Source organism: Callorhinus ursinus, unplaced genomic scaffold, assembly GCF_003265705.2.
Source record: "Callorhinus ursinus isolate GAN/ISIS: 27379988/994484 unplaced genomic scaffold, GSC_fseal_2.0 scaffold9, whole genome shotgun sequence".
NCBI lineage: Eukaryota > Metazoa > Chordata > Mammalia > Carnivora > Otariidae > Callorhinus > Callorhinus ursinus.
This window is the reverse complement of record NW_027397071.1, coordinates 58218284-58231178: the sequence shown is the minus strand read 5'-3', so window position 1 is coordinate 58231178 and position 12895 is coordinate 58218284. Positions and strand designations below refer to the sequence as shown.

The following is a 12895-nucleotide window of genomic DNA, read 5'->3' as shown; positions in this document are numbered from 1 at the left end:
ACACTTGAACGAACCCAGTCCAGGTGCCAGCCAGGAGTGCCCCTAAGTGTGTCTCATTTCATCCTCACAAGCACTGCGGCTGGTCTGGAGGCTGTGTGTGTGAGACCCTCGCCCTCCAGCTGCTCAAGGGTACCTGAAGACGGCAGATTCAAATCCAGGGATCAAGAGCGCTAATCAACGGGTGAGGCAGCCGGTGACCGTTCATGTCCACAGGGACACACCTCCCACACCAAGACCGTTCTGCTGCCACCTCCCTTTTGGCCATGAGAAAGCCAGGATCCATACAGGGCCCCAGGTGAGGTCACAAAAGGAACAGCACACGTTTCGTGGTACTTCTGCTGCGCCAGGCCCTATTACAGAGGGGGGATGCGTGCAGGCGCATAAGCTCATTTATTCCATCCTCACGACAACCTTATGAGGAGGGTATACTTTACCAACCCCATTTTCTACCTGAGGACACGGAGAAACAGAGAGGCTAATCAACACCCCTGAGTTTGCCCAGCTTGAAGTACAGCAAGGCGGCGCTAAGGCAGGGGAAAGCATCCTGGATCCCGACTGGGTTTGCAGGTTTGAGTCCTACTGGCGACCTCAGGTGAGGCATCTTTCCTCTCTGGAGCTCAGTTTACCTATTTCTTAGATGACTAGGTGACCTCCAGTTCCATCACCTCCAACCCTGCTATGTACATACACGTTAAACACATCTCTTGGCCGCCACAGAGGGCGGGACGGTTTGCCTTCTCCCACCACCTGTCCCGACTGCATCCTGGTCTCTCGGAAGATGGACATCACTCCGCACGAGGCTTCCTAAGCACTTACCACATCCTGGGCTGCATCTGTCTCTTCAGAGCAGGCACTCGGTCAGTGAACCGGATCAACACCACAAAACTGCGCGGTGTCTCCCGCTCCTGGTCTGGGAGCCGACTGCCCGGTGCCTCCCTCAGGCTCAGCCCTCAGAGGCCTGAAGCGAAAGCAGCCAACACACCAGCACCAGCTTCCCGCAGACCTGCAACGGTGACACATCCCTTCCCAGGCTCGCTTCCTAAGGCTCCTTGTCGGGACTCCTAAGCCCCATCAAAAAGCCAAGTGAAACGGGAGGCAGGCAAGGGCAGGCTACATACAGGAAAGGATGACCCCACTTAGCGGCTTTCAACCGTGCCCATCCCTGAGAACATCTACACAGCACATCACCGCACAACTAACCTCCCCGGACAGGCTTCTTTTTCTTCCTCTCACCCCTGCCCCCACAACAGCAGGATGAGCAAGGACGACCCCTCTGCCTAGTTCACAGTGGAGAGAATCTTGAGGATCTTGAGAAGTGGAGGCTCCCCCAGGAACAAGGGGTGTGGGGCCATAATGTGAATCCAGATTTCTGCTGATGCCAAGCTGCAAGCCCCTCTGGGTCTTACCATTTCTCTGTGCGGGATGGGGACGGGACTCCTCTGTCCCACACAGATAAGGGGTGCAGATGTCTCAGGGGAGCATTTATCAGTGCCAGCTTGTGGCAGGACTGCTCGCTCTGCCCCTGGCAGGGGTGTGGGGATGAGACAAGACAGCTGGTATGGAGGGGGAGACTCCATGGCACATCAGGGGAGCCCAGGCACTGGAGGGCATCACTGGGAAATTCCAATGTCCAGTTCCCTCAGGTCAGCTTGCTCTCCCAGAAAAAGATGCTGTTGTCCCCATCACATTAAAAGTTTTGGGGGGAAACTTTAGGGCTGCAAAGAGAAAGGAAACAAACTCACCAAGCACAAGGCACAGAGAGACAACCATTTTATAGGTAGGTGATACTACTCAACTCTCACAACAACCATGCAAAGGAATCACCACTCCCCCCACCACCCCACGGGGTGGGGAGGGGGGAATGAAGGATCTGAAAATCCACCCCACCAGGAAACGACAGTGAGGGCTGGAACTGAGGCGTGCGGCCCAGCCACCAGCCAGAGCCCAAACCCTTCAAAATCCAGAGAATTCAAGATCCGAGAAAAGAAAAGCAAAACACGGGAGAGAAATGTTTCTAAAACCCATTCACCAAGGCTCCAGAAAACCCCATTACCCTGGCGAATCAAAAACAAACAATCGTTATTGTCTATTTGCTGTAAGCTCCTAGCAACATGTATTAAAGAAGTTTATGTGAATCATCTAATGCACTTGTGCCGTGGTCAGAATTATTACCAAGCTAAAAAAGATTAATTTTTCTAAATACTCTAAACCCTAGACACTATTATAAAGGCTACAGCTACTGTAACATTTCTGTTATCTTGGCTGACAGGCCCTCAAGCACACACACCTCCCTTCCACTTCTCCCTCTGAAGACTTAAACACACACAAACTCACACACAGAAGCAGGAAAAGTCGGGGGGAGGGGGCAAGGCAGGTCTGGCCTGAGGTCTCCACTAAAGAACCCGCTTCCCTTGGAAAATTAAGACAGCCAAAGGGACACTGCAGGGAGAGCTGGGGGTCTCTGGCTCCTCGAAGCAGTGGTGGGCACAGAGCTAACTCTTGGTCCAAGTTTGCAAATGCTTAGCTAACAAAGATGGCATTATGCACAGACGTGCACACGGCTGGTCTTGGAGTTCAAATGAAGTGACCACTGCCAAAAACTTTGTTTGGGTCCCCACCACTCTACCCCCGCCACCCGGCGCCCCTGCCCCAGCCCCACCTCCCCCCTTGAAATAAAGGGCAAGGATTTGCAATTTGGGGTCTTGCCGCCACTTGAAACCCATTAAGGTGGCTGCACAGCCTGGGTTCTGGCAAAATGCAATTCCAGTTACTCATTTAGTGTTTAATTAGCTACCGATGGAAGAGTCTGGCAGCCTCTGTGGTAGGAGGAATTGCAGCAAACGGGGTAGGAGCCCGAAGAAAGGATACAACACAAAGTCTAAGCTCCAAGGCGGGGGGTGGGGGGGCTAGGGTGGGGGGAATAACCGTGTGTTATGTTTTGTCTTTTTAATCTGCCACACAAGGGTGCCAAGGGTCAGAGCCAAAGGCAACTGCTAGGAACTTGCCAGGACCTCTGGACAGATGGCTAGGCTGGCTTATCTCTAGGGAGAGCACTCCCCAGCTCCTCAGAGCGGGTCATGGCCCTTCCCCTCCCATTCTGCCCCACTCGGCGGCCCTCTCCAGCCCTCGCCCCCAAAGGGTTCTGGCAGGCGTGGACACTCCCCGCCTGGCAGGAACCCCAGCTCAGCACATCCAAGGAGAGCCCTCTCAAATATCACTTTGCTATTTCAAACCCACCAAGGACGCTGGACCCCTGCCACAGAGCCACAAATACCTCAGCTCGCGTCCACGCCTAGGCCTCTGGGGCACTTTCCTAACCCCCCCCCCCAACCTCGCAGCCTGGAGACATAGGCTCACAGCTGGGGGTGAGGGGGGCAGGAGAGTCCTGCTGCAGCGGCAGAGTGGAAAGGGAACCAGGCCCTCCTCCTCAGGGGCTCACGGTGGCAGAGCAGAAAGGGACCTCAGGTCTTCACAGCGGAGAAACTGAGGTTCAACGCTCACCAAGGTCATGGGATTCCATGTCTAGTATAACGCCCCAAGTTCTTCACTGGGAATCACGGAGGGGCTGGGGTTAGGTGCAGCAGCCTGTACACCTCCCGAAATCAGGTACAAAGTCTCCTTTGTGGGGACACATGTATTTTCTGGAAGGAAAGGCCAGAGCTTTTATCACATTTTCCCTGCCAAAAGAGGCACTGTACCATAACAAACTCCCTTCCCGACTCACGTCCCACCTCTGCCAGTGACTCTGCAGTTCACCTCGCTGGGGCTTCAGACTAACTCTCTGCTGAATGCATTTCTTCAGTGACTATATACGGGCACACTTGGGGTCAAACGCAAACACCTCCCCTCCATTCAGCAGGAATTCTGTTCACAAATGAGGGCTGTCAAAAGTTGAGAGAAAGAATCTGAAAGACGCACATCTAGTCCCAGCTCTGCCGTCACCACCACCTCCCCCCGGCCACCCGCTACATGCTCCTGGACAAACTATCTAAACTCCAGGCCTCGGTTTCCTCATCTGTGAAATGGGGCTGAAACTTAGGAATAACACCTGACCAATAAAGCCACCACGAGGCCCAACCACAAGCCTTCACCGAAAGGCTTTATAAGAACTGCAGTGACATGAGCGGTGCAAGGAGCCTCCGAGGCTCTCGAGCACCTTCAGCTCAGAGGCCACACCTCTGGGTCTTGCCTACTCCACTCTTTTCTTGCCACCAAGCAGAAAACACACAATTAGCTACCACAGGGAGGGAAAGGGATGCTGGTAGCCCAGAAGGCACCAAAGATACTTCTTTCTACCAGCCACACGGACCCAGGGGGAGAGACAAACAGAGAAGGTGGCCCGAAGTGAGAGACACAGGTGGCACTGGGAGCGTCCACTCCACAAAAGGCCAGGCCCCAGACAACAGGGTCTAAGAGAACCCAATGGCACCCCAAGGGCTTTTACCGATACCCTAAGAAGCCCTGCTCTGGTGGGAGTGGAAAACTCTCACAGCAGGTTCCCCGTGTGAGCCTCCTCCCAGGGCCTCGGGGCTCTTCTGCCTTAGGGTAAACTGATTTCTCAGAAAAATCCACTCCTGTACTGAATGCCCGAACACTCCACATTACACGTGGTCAACATCAGGGCGCTCACGCTTACAAATAACGTGCCAGGTGTTTGCGGGGGGCCGGGGGCGGGGAGGACAGACTGTGACTCAAACAAAAACTCACGAATTCAAAGAGAATTTAAACCCCCTCCCCGCTGAGTCACCTGGTTTATTCCAGGCCCTATAGCCTGGCCTTGACCTGAGAGGAGCCTTTATATCACCTGACCCCTGACCCCATTGTCAGGAAGGGGAGACAATTTGTCAGGAACACAAAATCTTTTCCCTGGGAGAGTGGAGACCAGGATCTTCCCAGTTGAGGTCCTTTCCAAAGATCCTTCCAGCCCCACAGCAGCTGGGCATGCCCTCTAATACTCACTACCCCCATCGAGGCCTGGGTGGGTACCTGGGCTGTGCAACCTCCTCCACAAACTAGGAGAATCTTTGAATCGCCTCAATGGCAAAGGGAAGGCCAGTGACTGCACACTCTTATTGACAAGATGTAAGGTAACTAGTTAACCAGCACTAGAATCACCTGGCTCGAGATCACCCAGCAAAAGTAAAATCACCGAAGGAACCATCTTCCAATATTCCAGTGGTTGTTCTAGGCCAGGCTACCCAGCGACCCCAAATTACCTATTTTTTCTTACCCATAGTTCCTTAACCCCTTCATTCAATTAGCACGCATGCCTACTGTGTGCAAGGTATTGTGGGAGCTACAGAGCTGAATAGCTCTGTAGATCAATGAATGGTCTCTGGCATGGAAAAACTTAATAAGCTGTGGTTGGAAAGACAAGCCTAAGAGAGAAATTAGTCGGAATAGGTGCAAACAAATGACACTTGCCACAGACCTGCAGGGCTGAGCCTCGGCAGTTAGGAGCAGGGATTCCGGAGTCGGTGATGGCCTGTGTTTGGATCCTCGTTCTACCCCTTAGCAGTGAATTAACCTCTCTGTGCCTGAGCTTCCTCATCTGCAAAATGGAGTTAACAACTCCTCTCACCTGGCCACTGGCAGCTTGATTTGAGAGACTGAACCAAAGCACTCAGCACAGGGGCCCAGCACATGGAAAGCCGCCAACAAAGGCTCTGTATAGATGGTTTCCATAGATAACGAGATGGAGTGATCAGAGCGCGCTGAAAACTATCATAAAAGTCCACAAGGAAGTTAAAAGATGGACAGGATTCGAATGGATAAGAGAAGCATGCATTCCAGACAAGAGAAAGAGGGCCTGGAAAGAGACAACAATAATTCTAGCAAGAAGGAATGAGGGCCAACTAGAGGGTAGCCATGGGAATGGAGAGAACACATGAAGATCTGAGAAGGACAAAGAAAAAAGAGGGTTCCGTTTCTTAACTTTCTTATATTTCTCTTAATTTATCAGTTGCTCCTGTCACCCCTGCAGCCCAATGCCACCCTGTAACTCCTTCACCATACAGATGTTCCCTCTCTGCCGCCATTCATCACTCCACCCCTCCCCCTGCACGATCTTACTTACTCTCAGGCCAATGACACCAAGTGGATTCCAATCTAGGATAAAGGGTTTTGACCTCCAAGTCTGTGACTCCTGGGCCTCAGTCAGTGTGACATCAACGCTTGGTAGCATCTTCTACATGTCCACGCCGATTTCAGTACTCGCCACATAATTCTGCCACCATTCCTTAACAAGTCATGGAAAGCAAACCCATGCAAGCTTTCACTGCCACCCATATTGTTTCAAGATGGCAGACCAAACCACAAATTGCCACAACCTTACATCATTTGCTAGAGCACCAAACTTGGTTAAAAATTATTAACTTCTCTGATAGCTTGCAAGAGATAACACAGACATCCTCTATCAAGAGATTTACTTGAAATAGGCAAGTCCACCTATTCCAACTCCAAAACAAAACCATCTGCGCTGCAAAACTGGCCATGCAGGAATGGGCTCTCCGTACATTTAAAAAAAAAAAAAAAAAAAAGATTTTTACTAGGTAGAAAGGGGTCAAATTCACCAACTATTTTTATATGCCTCATGTATCTTCTGGCCTCCTCCCCCAACCTCCAGCTCAGGAAACCCTATGATCATCACCACGGATTTTCCCAGAAGAACCACATCACAAGAGAACCAGTCACCTCACCTTTAACTACTAAAAGTTTACCAGGCCATAAGTACCGTTCGCCAGCTTCTATCTCTCAGTCCTGGAGAGAGCACAAGAACTGGTCCATTTCCACAGCAGTCTGTTCCAAGGGCATTACCTTTAGAGTCACAACAAAACTTCATCCCGTTGAATAGTCTCAAAACCAGTGAGCCTCCCGCGGAATCTCTAACTCTTTGTATTACAGGAGAAACTGTCACCATAAAGATATGCATGGTAATGGGATTTGACCACTTGTGAAATTCAACCAGATGGGTTCCGGGGTCCTAGGGCAGTTTCTGGTGTCCCAGGTGTGTCCTCTGCACGCAGGGGACACATGCGGCCTGGCAAAGTGGGTGGGCCCCGACGACACTCAAGAAACCAACTTTCATGCTCGAGAGCTTAGAGACCATTCCTACCCACCTCATGACAAAGTGCAAGACCAAATAAACCACCTCTTATGTGCATGTGTGCGCACACTCACACTCTCTCTCTCTCTCTCACACACACACACACCATCTACAAGGCCAGTGGGAAGCGAAGACTGGAAGGAGGCTGGGAAGAACGGCAGACACTTCCCCTTCCATCTCCCACATCCCCCAGATCATGTTTCATCTGATCATAAATTCTGACTCCAACCCCTGTTTGGAGTCTAAATTTATTTTTTTTTTTTTGAGGGGGACTGCCACGGGAGATGGATATGCAGCAGACATCGCTCTTATAAGCATTTCATAAATCTTAAGAAACTCATCCAGGTAGAGGATGAATGATAGGGTAGCAAGAGCTATGAGGTGATGAAATTAACTATCTTCACAAGAACACTTTGAACACAAAATTATGGACCAGCCAAGGACTTCAAAGTATACATGGTCTTAGCGGGCACAACGTGAGCCCTCCCCCCCACACACACCCCAAAACATAATTTGAAAAGCCTGCTCCCTGGAAAGTAAGGAAACAGCCCATTTCACCAAACTTCACTCAACCACCCCTTCTGCTCTGAAACACAAGTTTCAGATTTGCTTCTTTGGTGACGGTGGCGGCGGCCAATTTTTTAATTAAACCAACACCGAGGAGGCTCAGTCCTTTCCCAGCTAACTGTCCACTCTGAACATCAACCTCTCATGGCTGAGCCCCGAACACAACCATTTAATCCTCCAGATAGGTATCTACACTCTTCTGCATAATTACAACATTATGAAACACCGTTCCCCAAGTTAAAACAGGGCAAGGGCAGCAGGGAGGTGGGCAGAACAAAAGAAAAGCCAGGAGAAAACAAAGACCACTGCCAATTGGCTGTGTATTTGCTTCTGGTACTAAAGAAGTTAGAGCTATCCAACCCTGTAATTATTGCCAGGATTAAAAATTTGTTACTCACGTAATCATGAAAGGCTTTTGCTTCACTCGAATGTTCACAAGTGTCTCGCCTTTCAGGAGCTGCACAGTAAAGGTCCCAAAATACGCTGCAAGTCGAAAAATAAAATAAGATCGGGTTACTAATTATTACTCGTGTACCAACGACAAGTGTACAATGTGCGGGACTAACAGCACAGCATCTCCCAAAGGCTCCAATCCCACGTTTCCAACCTTTTCGGCAAACTTGGTCTTGAAAACACAACGGACCAACCTCTTCTGGCAAGCCAGACCTTTGTAGTAAGAGGGTTAGTTCCCATTGATCAGGCACCTAATGTGCGCTGGATGCCTCACGCCCATGACCCTGCTTGTAACTACCGCGGGGCTATAAGGTAGATGACTAGCCCTACTTTATTCAAGGGGCAACTGAAGTTTGGATAGATTAGTACAACCCATTTATGGGTGCCCAGATAGGACAGGTAGGAATCTAGATAAGAATCCAGGCCTGCTTCATCTGTGCTCCTTTTACCCCCATCCCCCCAACCAAAATGGCTACATTTCATAAAAAGGTTAAACTGTCAAAGTCAGGACTATGATTCATATGCGGAGCAATCTGGATGACTAGCAATAAAGGAAACCTACAGGTTCTTAAGCCCAGAGCCCAGAGCCCACACCCCCACCCCTCCCGTCTCACCCCCACTCCCATCCAGGCCCTCCCCCAAGGAATTCTTACGCAAGAACCATCCCCCCCACCCAAAGAATGCGTGTCAATTAGCCAAAGGAGATGTTGTCCACACTAAGTATTTTGTCCTTTCATGTTAAAATAGCGTTCCCCAGAAAGGCAACTGTCCACCTATCTAGCAAAGGGGGGGGGGAGGCTTAGATATCTCTGCTTTCTCCCCCTCCAAGATTTGGTGTAGTCCCCCTAACACTTTGTATTACATGAGAACAGACCTACAAGTCATCTGCCAGCCAGTAAAACCTTACACAAACACAGGGTAGTCACTGGTATTAACACGGAGCCTTAGAAACCCTCTCCGGGTCAGGAGCCCAAGGCCCAGGGCTGGGAACCCACTTGACGGAAACAGGCACCAGAGCAGAAGTGGGATTCTTGGTCTAGTGCTCCTGTCCCCATCACCAACAGCTAGCTCAGCGGGTCATCAGACAAGCCATCTCACTCAAGGTGTCTGAATTCCAGGGCCTGACCAACTCCGAATGAGCGCCGGGGCTTCCTCCCACCTGGAGAGCCTCAGCTGTCATTTGCTCAGTGTCAAATGGCACGGAAGCAACTTCTAACTAACAAGACCACGGACACAGCCACTCAGAGCCACCACTGCTCAGGTCCAGCACAACAGACTCTCCACGTTCCTGGGGCTGAGAGAAGGCAGGACAAGATCGGGGGGGGGGGGGGGGGGACGACGCTTCCGGACAGAACAAGAAAATTGGAGGCTTCTAGTAGCTCCAGAGGGAGGCTCAAAAACATTCTTTTCTGTCCCCTGAAGCTGTACACATCTGATCAACTTCTCCGCACACTAAAGACTTCGAATGCTACAAACTCCCTGGCCCCTTCTCAATAACTTTTACTCCTAAACCCGAGCTTCTGCAAAATCCGTGATGGTCAGACGCACCAACCCTGCTCACATACTCCTCTCCAAAAACAACCCCCGAAAACCTATCACCCACTCCTACAGGTAGAATCCTCAGGCCACAACAGTGCAGTTCCAAGGTTGGCAGAAGTCATTAAAAACTCATTTTCTCTGTGCAAGTTAGAACAGACACTTCATCCCCCTGCATTTCAAAGAGACTCAGAACAGTAACCTGAACTGGTGGTCAGGTAAACGCGCGCTAAGATCCCAAGACAGGGCACTCCGATCCTTCTGAACTCCACCAAAATATCAAAAGCCACTCTGCTTTCTTGTCCTTTTCAAAAGGATGTCAAAGACTCGACCAATCGGTCCCGCAAAACATCCAGGTCTTACACTCACAGTGACTCACTCCTGCTGACCCTAAGCCTCCGTTCTTACGCAAACCTACAAGGAGACCAGACCTACAGATCTCCCACCCCAGCAGGACCCAAATAAAGGAGGGAAAGGGTCACAAGCAAGGGAGAGTCACTACCTACAACTACAAGCACTCTGTGAGGTCAACGCCAACCAGTTAAGGTTCTTGGTAAAATGAAACTTTGTGGTTTTAGGGATGCTGGGGGTTGGGGGGAGGACCCACAGAGGAGAGGAAGGTCCAGTCCGTCTGAATCAGTATCTTTAAAGGAAGTGGCGCCCCTTCTTGCTTTTTCTCAGGGTGCCTGCCCCAGTAGAGTTGCTCTCTCAAGGTTTTGAGCTCACAGAAGAAAAAGGGACAGGCCAGTTGTAAAACAGACCTGGTACCCTCTCCACCCTCCCCCACCCCCACTCCCTCTAATTAAAGCAGCATGCAGAACTGACAAAAACCCTTCAAGGTTTTTTCAAGGCCCCCCCCCCCCCCCCCCCCCCCGCCTGGTGCTCCAGAGAGAGAGAGAAAAGTAAAGGAGTTTCTGTACAAACACTAGGCACAATTTAGTAGGTTCTCAATAGGAGGGAAAAGAGAAGGCGAAAACTTCAAGCAGCAACCTCTCTTGTCCTTTCCCTCCTTCCCCAGCCCGGGTCTGAGTGCCCAGAGGTGCCCTGTTCCATGCCAAGCCCAAGAGCTAAGGCATGGGGGTCCGCTCCAGGCCTCCCGTCTTTGTTCACCCAGGCCCAGATCTCAGAACAAAACAAACACACACACAAAACTATCACACAAACTTACCACCACCACGAGTGCAAAAACCCAGGCGGTTCTCCCAACGTGATGTTTTTTTCCCATCGAATCTGGAAAGCAGAGAGCAGAGACAGCTTAGAGGAGCAGAGAGGAAAGGTGGGCTGGGGGCTTCCCAGAGCCAAAAGGCTGAGAAGACCAACTAACAATAAATGCCAAAAGGTGATAAAAATTCAAAATGGTGGCCACAGTGGTTGCTCCTGAAAACAAAGGCTCTAAGAATAGTGGGGAAGAAGGGGTGTCAAGAAATTGGATGATGGAGGGGAATTCCACTCACCTCCGACAAGAAGGTCTGTGCAGATTTCTGTGCTCCTACGTGCAGTAAATATTCGTAGACGTATAAAGCTAACCTGGAAAGTGGGCAGGAGGCACAGAAAGAGAGGGAAGGCGTTAGATCACACGGGGCGCTCGCTTCTGGACCTTGCCAGCCGGCTTCCAACCCTGTCTGCGCTGTCCCATTGTGGCCCCAAGCAGAGGTGAGCAGTTAGCTTGGCCCTGCCTCGGGGCCGCGGGTGGAAGCATTCAGGGGGTTGGGTACCAGGGGACGCGTTGCCTCGAGCCGCGAGGGCTAGAGAGCAGCCCCCAAACTTGAACTTCCAACTGGCATCGGGGCCAAACCCACCTAGGTCTCTCAAACTCGCAAGCCTCCCGACCCCAGAGCCTCCCACCTTTTCCCGACCCACTCGTTGCCACCCTCTCTCCAGCTCTGAGGATCCGGGGAGACTCAGTCCTGGACTCCGGGGTGCTCAGCGCGCTCTGGAGAGGGCAGCAAAGCGCCACCCTCACTAGCTCCCCCCCAACCCAAGCAACTGTCCCCCAAGCCCAGGGCCAAACCGGCGCCGCCGTCCCTGCCCAGCGCGGCGCCCCGGAGGGCGCGGGGCGGGCGGCGAGGCCGAGGGCAGGCAAGGGAGAGCGCTCCCGGCCGAACAAAGCCCCCGGCACGCACTCCTCACGCCGCGGGCGGACAAAAGGAGCCTTCGGGGCTGCGGGAACCACGCGCCCCCTGCCCGCGCCCGCGGGGCAAAGTGCAGCCCCCGCGGCGGGCGCCCAAGCTCTCGCTCCGGACCTCGCCCACCCCTCTCCGCGGGCCCCCGCGCCCGGCACGCCCCGCGGCCACCAGGTGCCCCCTCCCCCGGCGGCGCCCCCCGACGCCCCGGCCTCCGCCGCCTCCCAACAATGGGCTCTCCCACGCCGCCCGCCGCGGCCTCGGGGAAGGGGCCAGGCAGGCGGCGCCGGGCCCGGAGCGCAGCAGCCCCCGCCCGCCCACCTGCCTCCCACCGGCCTCCCGCAGCCCGGCGACGGCGCGGCCGCCACTTGGAAAATAGGGCTTACTTTTCCCGAGCCTGCCCGTCCGAGGGCACCGCCGAGCCTTTGCCTTTGGCAAACATGGTTTGCAGAGAAGAGGGCGCCGAGCCTCGCCGCCGCCGCCGCCGCCGCCGCTACCGCTCCGGCTGCTCCCGAGCTGCCCCCTCGCTCCCGGCCCCCTCCCCGGCCTCGCTCGCTCGCCCGCTCGCGCTCTCCTCGCCGCGCTCCCCTCCCTCCCCCCCCAGGCGCTGGCTCCGCGCTCTTTCCAGCTGTCAAAGCGTCAGCCCCGGCCGCGGCCCCATCGCCCTGGAACTCCTCCCGCGCCGGCTCGGCCTGGGGTGCCGCTGCCGCCGCCGCTCGCCCGCCGGCCCGGCCGCCCGCTGGCTCGCTCGCGCGCCCGCCCGCCCGGCTCCGCCTGCGCCGCCCTCTGCGCCTCCGGCACCGCTGCCGCCGCCGCTGCCGCTGGTCTACTTGGAGCTCAACCGAACGTGGCTACCCGGGCGAGGAAGCGAGGCGGGCGTCAACGTCCCGCGATTGATGGCCGCTTCGGCCAATCGGCGCGCGGGGGCGGGCCCGGCGGCCGGGAGGGACGCCCTGTCAGCGCCCGGCCGCGGCAGTCCCCGCGGCGGCCGCCTCCACCGAGCCGCTGCCCCTGCTCCTGCGGCCGAGCCGGGGGTGCTCGGGGGCGCGCGCCTCTCTTTTCTGTAGATGTGGGGAGGGGACTCGAATCGGGCTGGGGGAGCTCTGGTCTC

The 12895-nt window shown here is 53.9% G+C and overlaps 1 protein-coding gene across 8 annotated transcripts in view; it reads right to left on the bottom strand.

The window, feature by feature from the left end:
* The window catches only part of SSBP3 (single stranded DNA binding protein 3), a 160127-nt gene extending 147488 nt beyond the window's left edge, over positions 1-12639 (bottom strand). Inside the window, exons 1-4 of one of the 8 annotated variants that reach the window (XM_073896703.1) lie at positions 12171-12639; positions 11116-11188; positions 10830-10891; positions 8071-8155 (exon numbers count right to left, since the gene is read on the bottom strand). In XM_073896703.1, the coding sequence (XP_073752804.1) occupies positions 8071-8155; positions 10830-10891; positions 11116-11188; positions 12171-12226 (276 nt within the window). In that variant the 5' untranslated portion in view covers positions 12227-12639. Of the gene's footprint in view, positions 1-816; positions 937-1200; positions 1399-8070; positions 8156-10829; positions 10892-11115; positions 11189-12170 lie in introns of those variants that run through there. The other 7 variants (XM_025871699.2, XM_073896698.1, XM_025871700.2 and 4 more) reach the window with 7 other exon arrangements.
* Between the last annotated feature and the right edge of the window lie 256 nt (positions 12640-12895).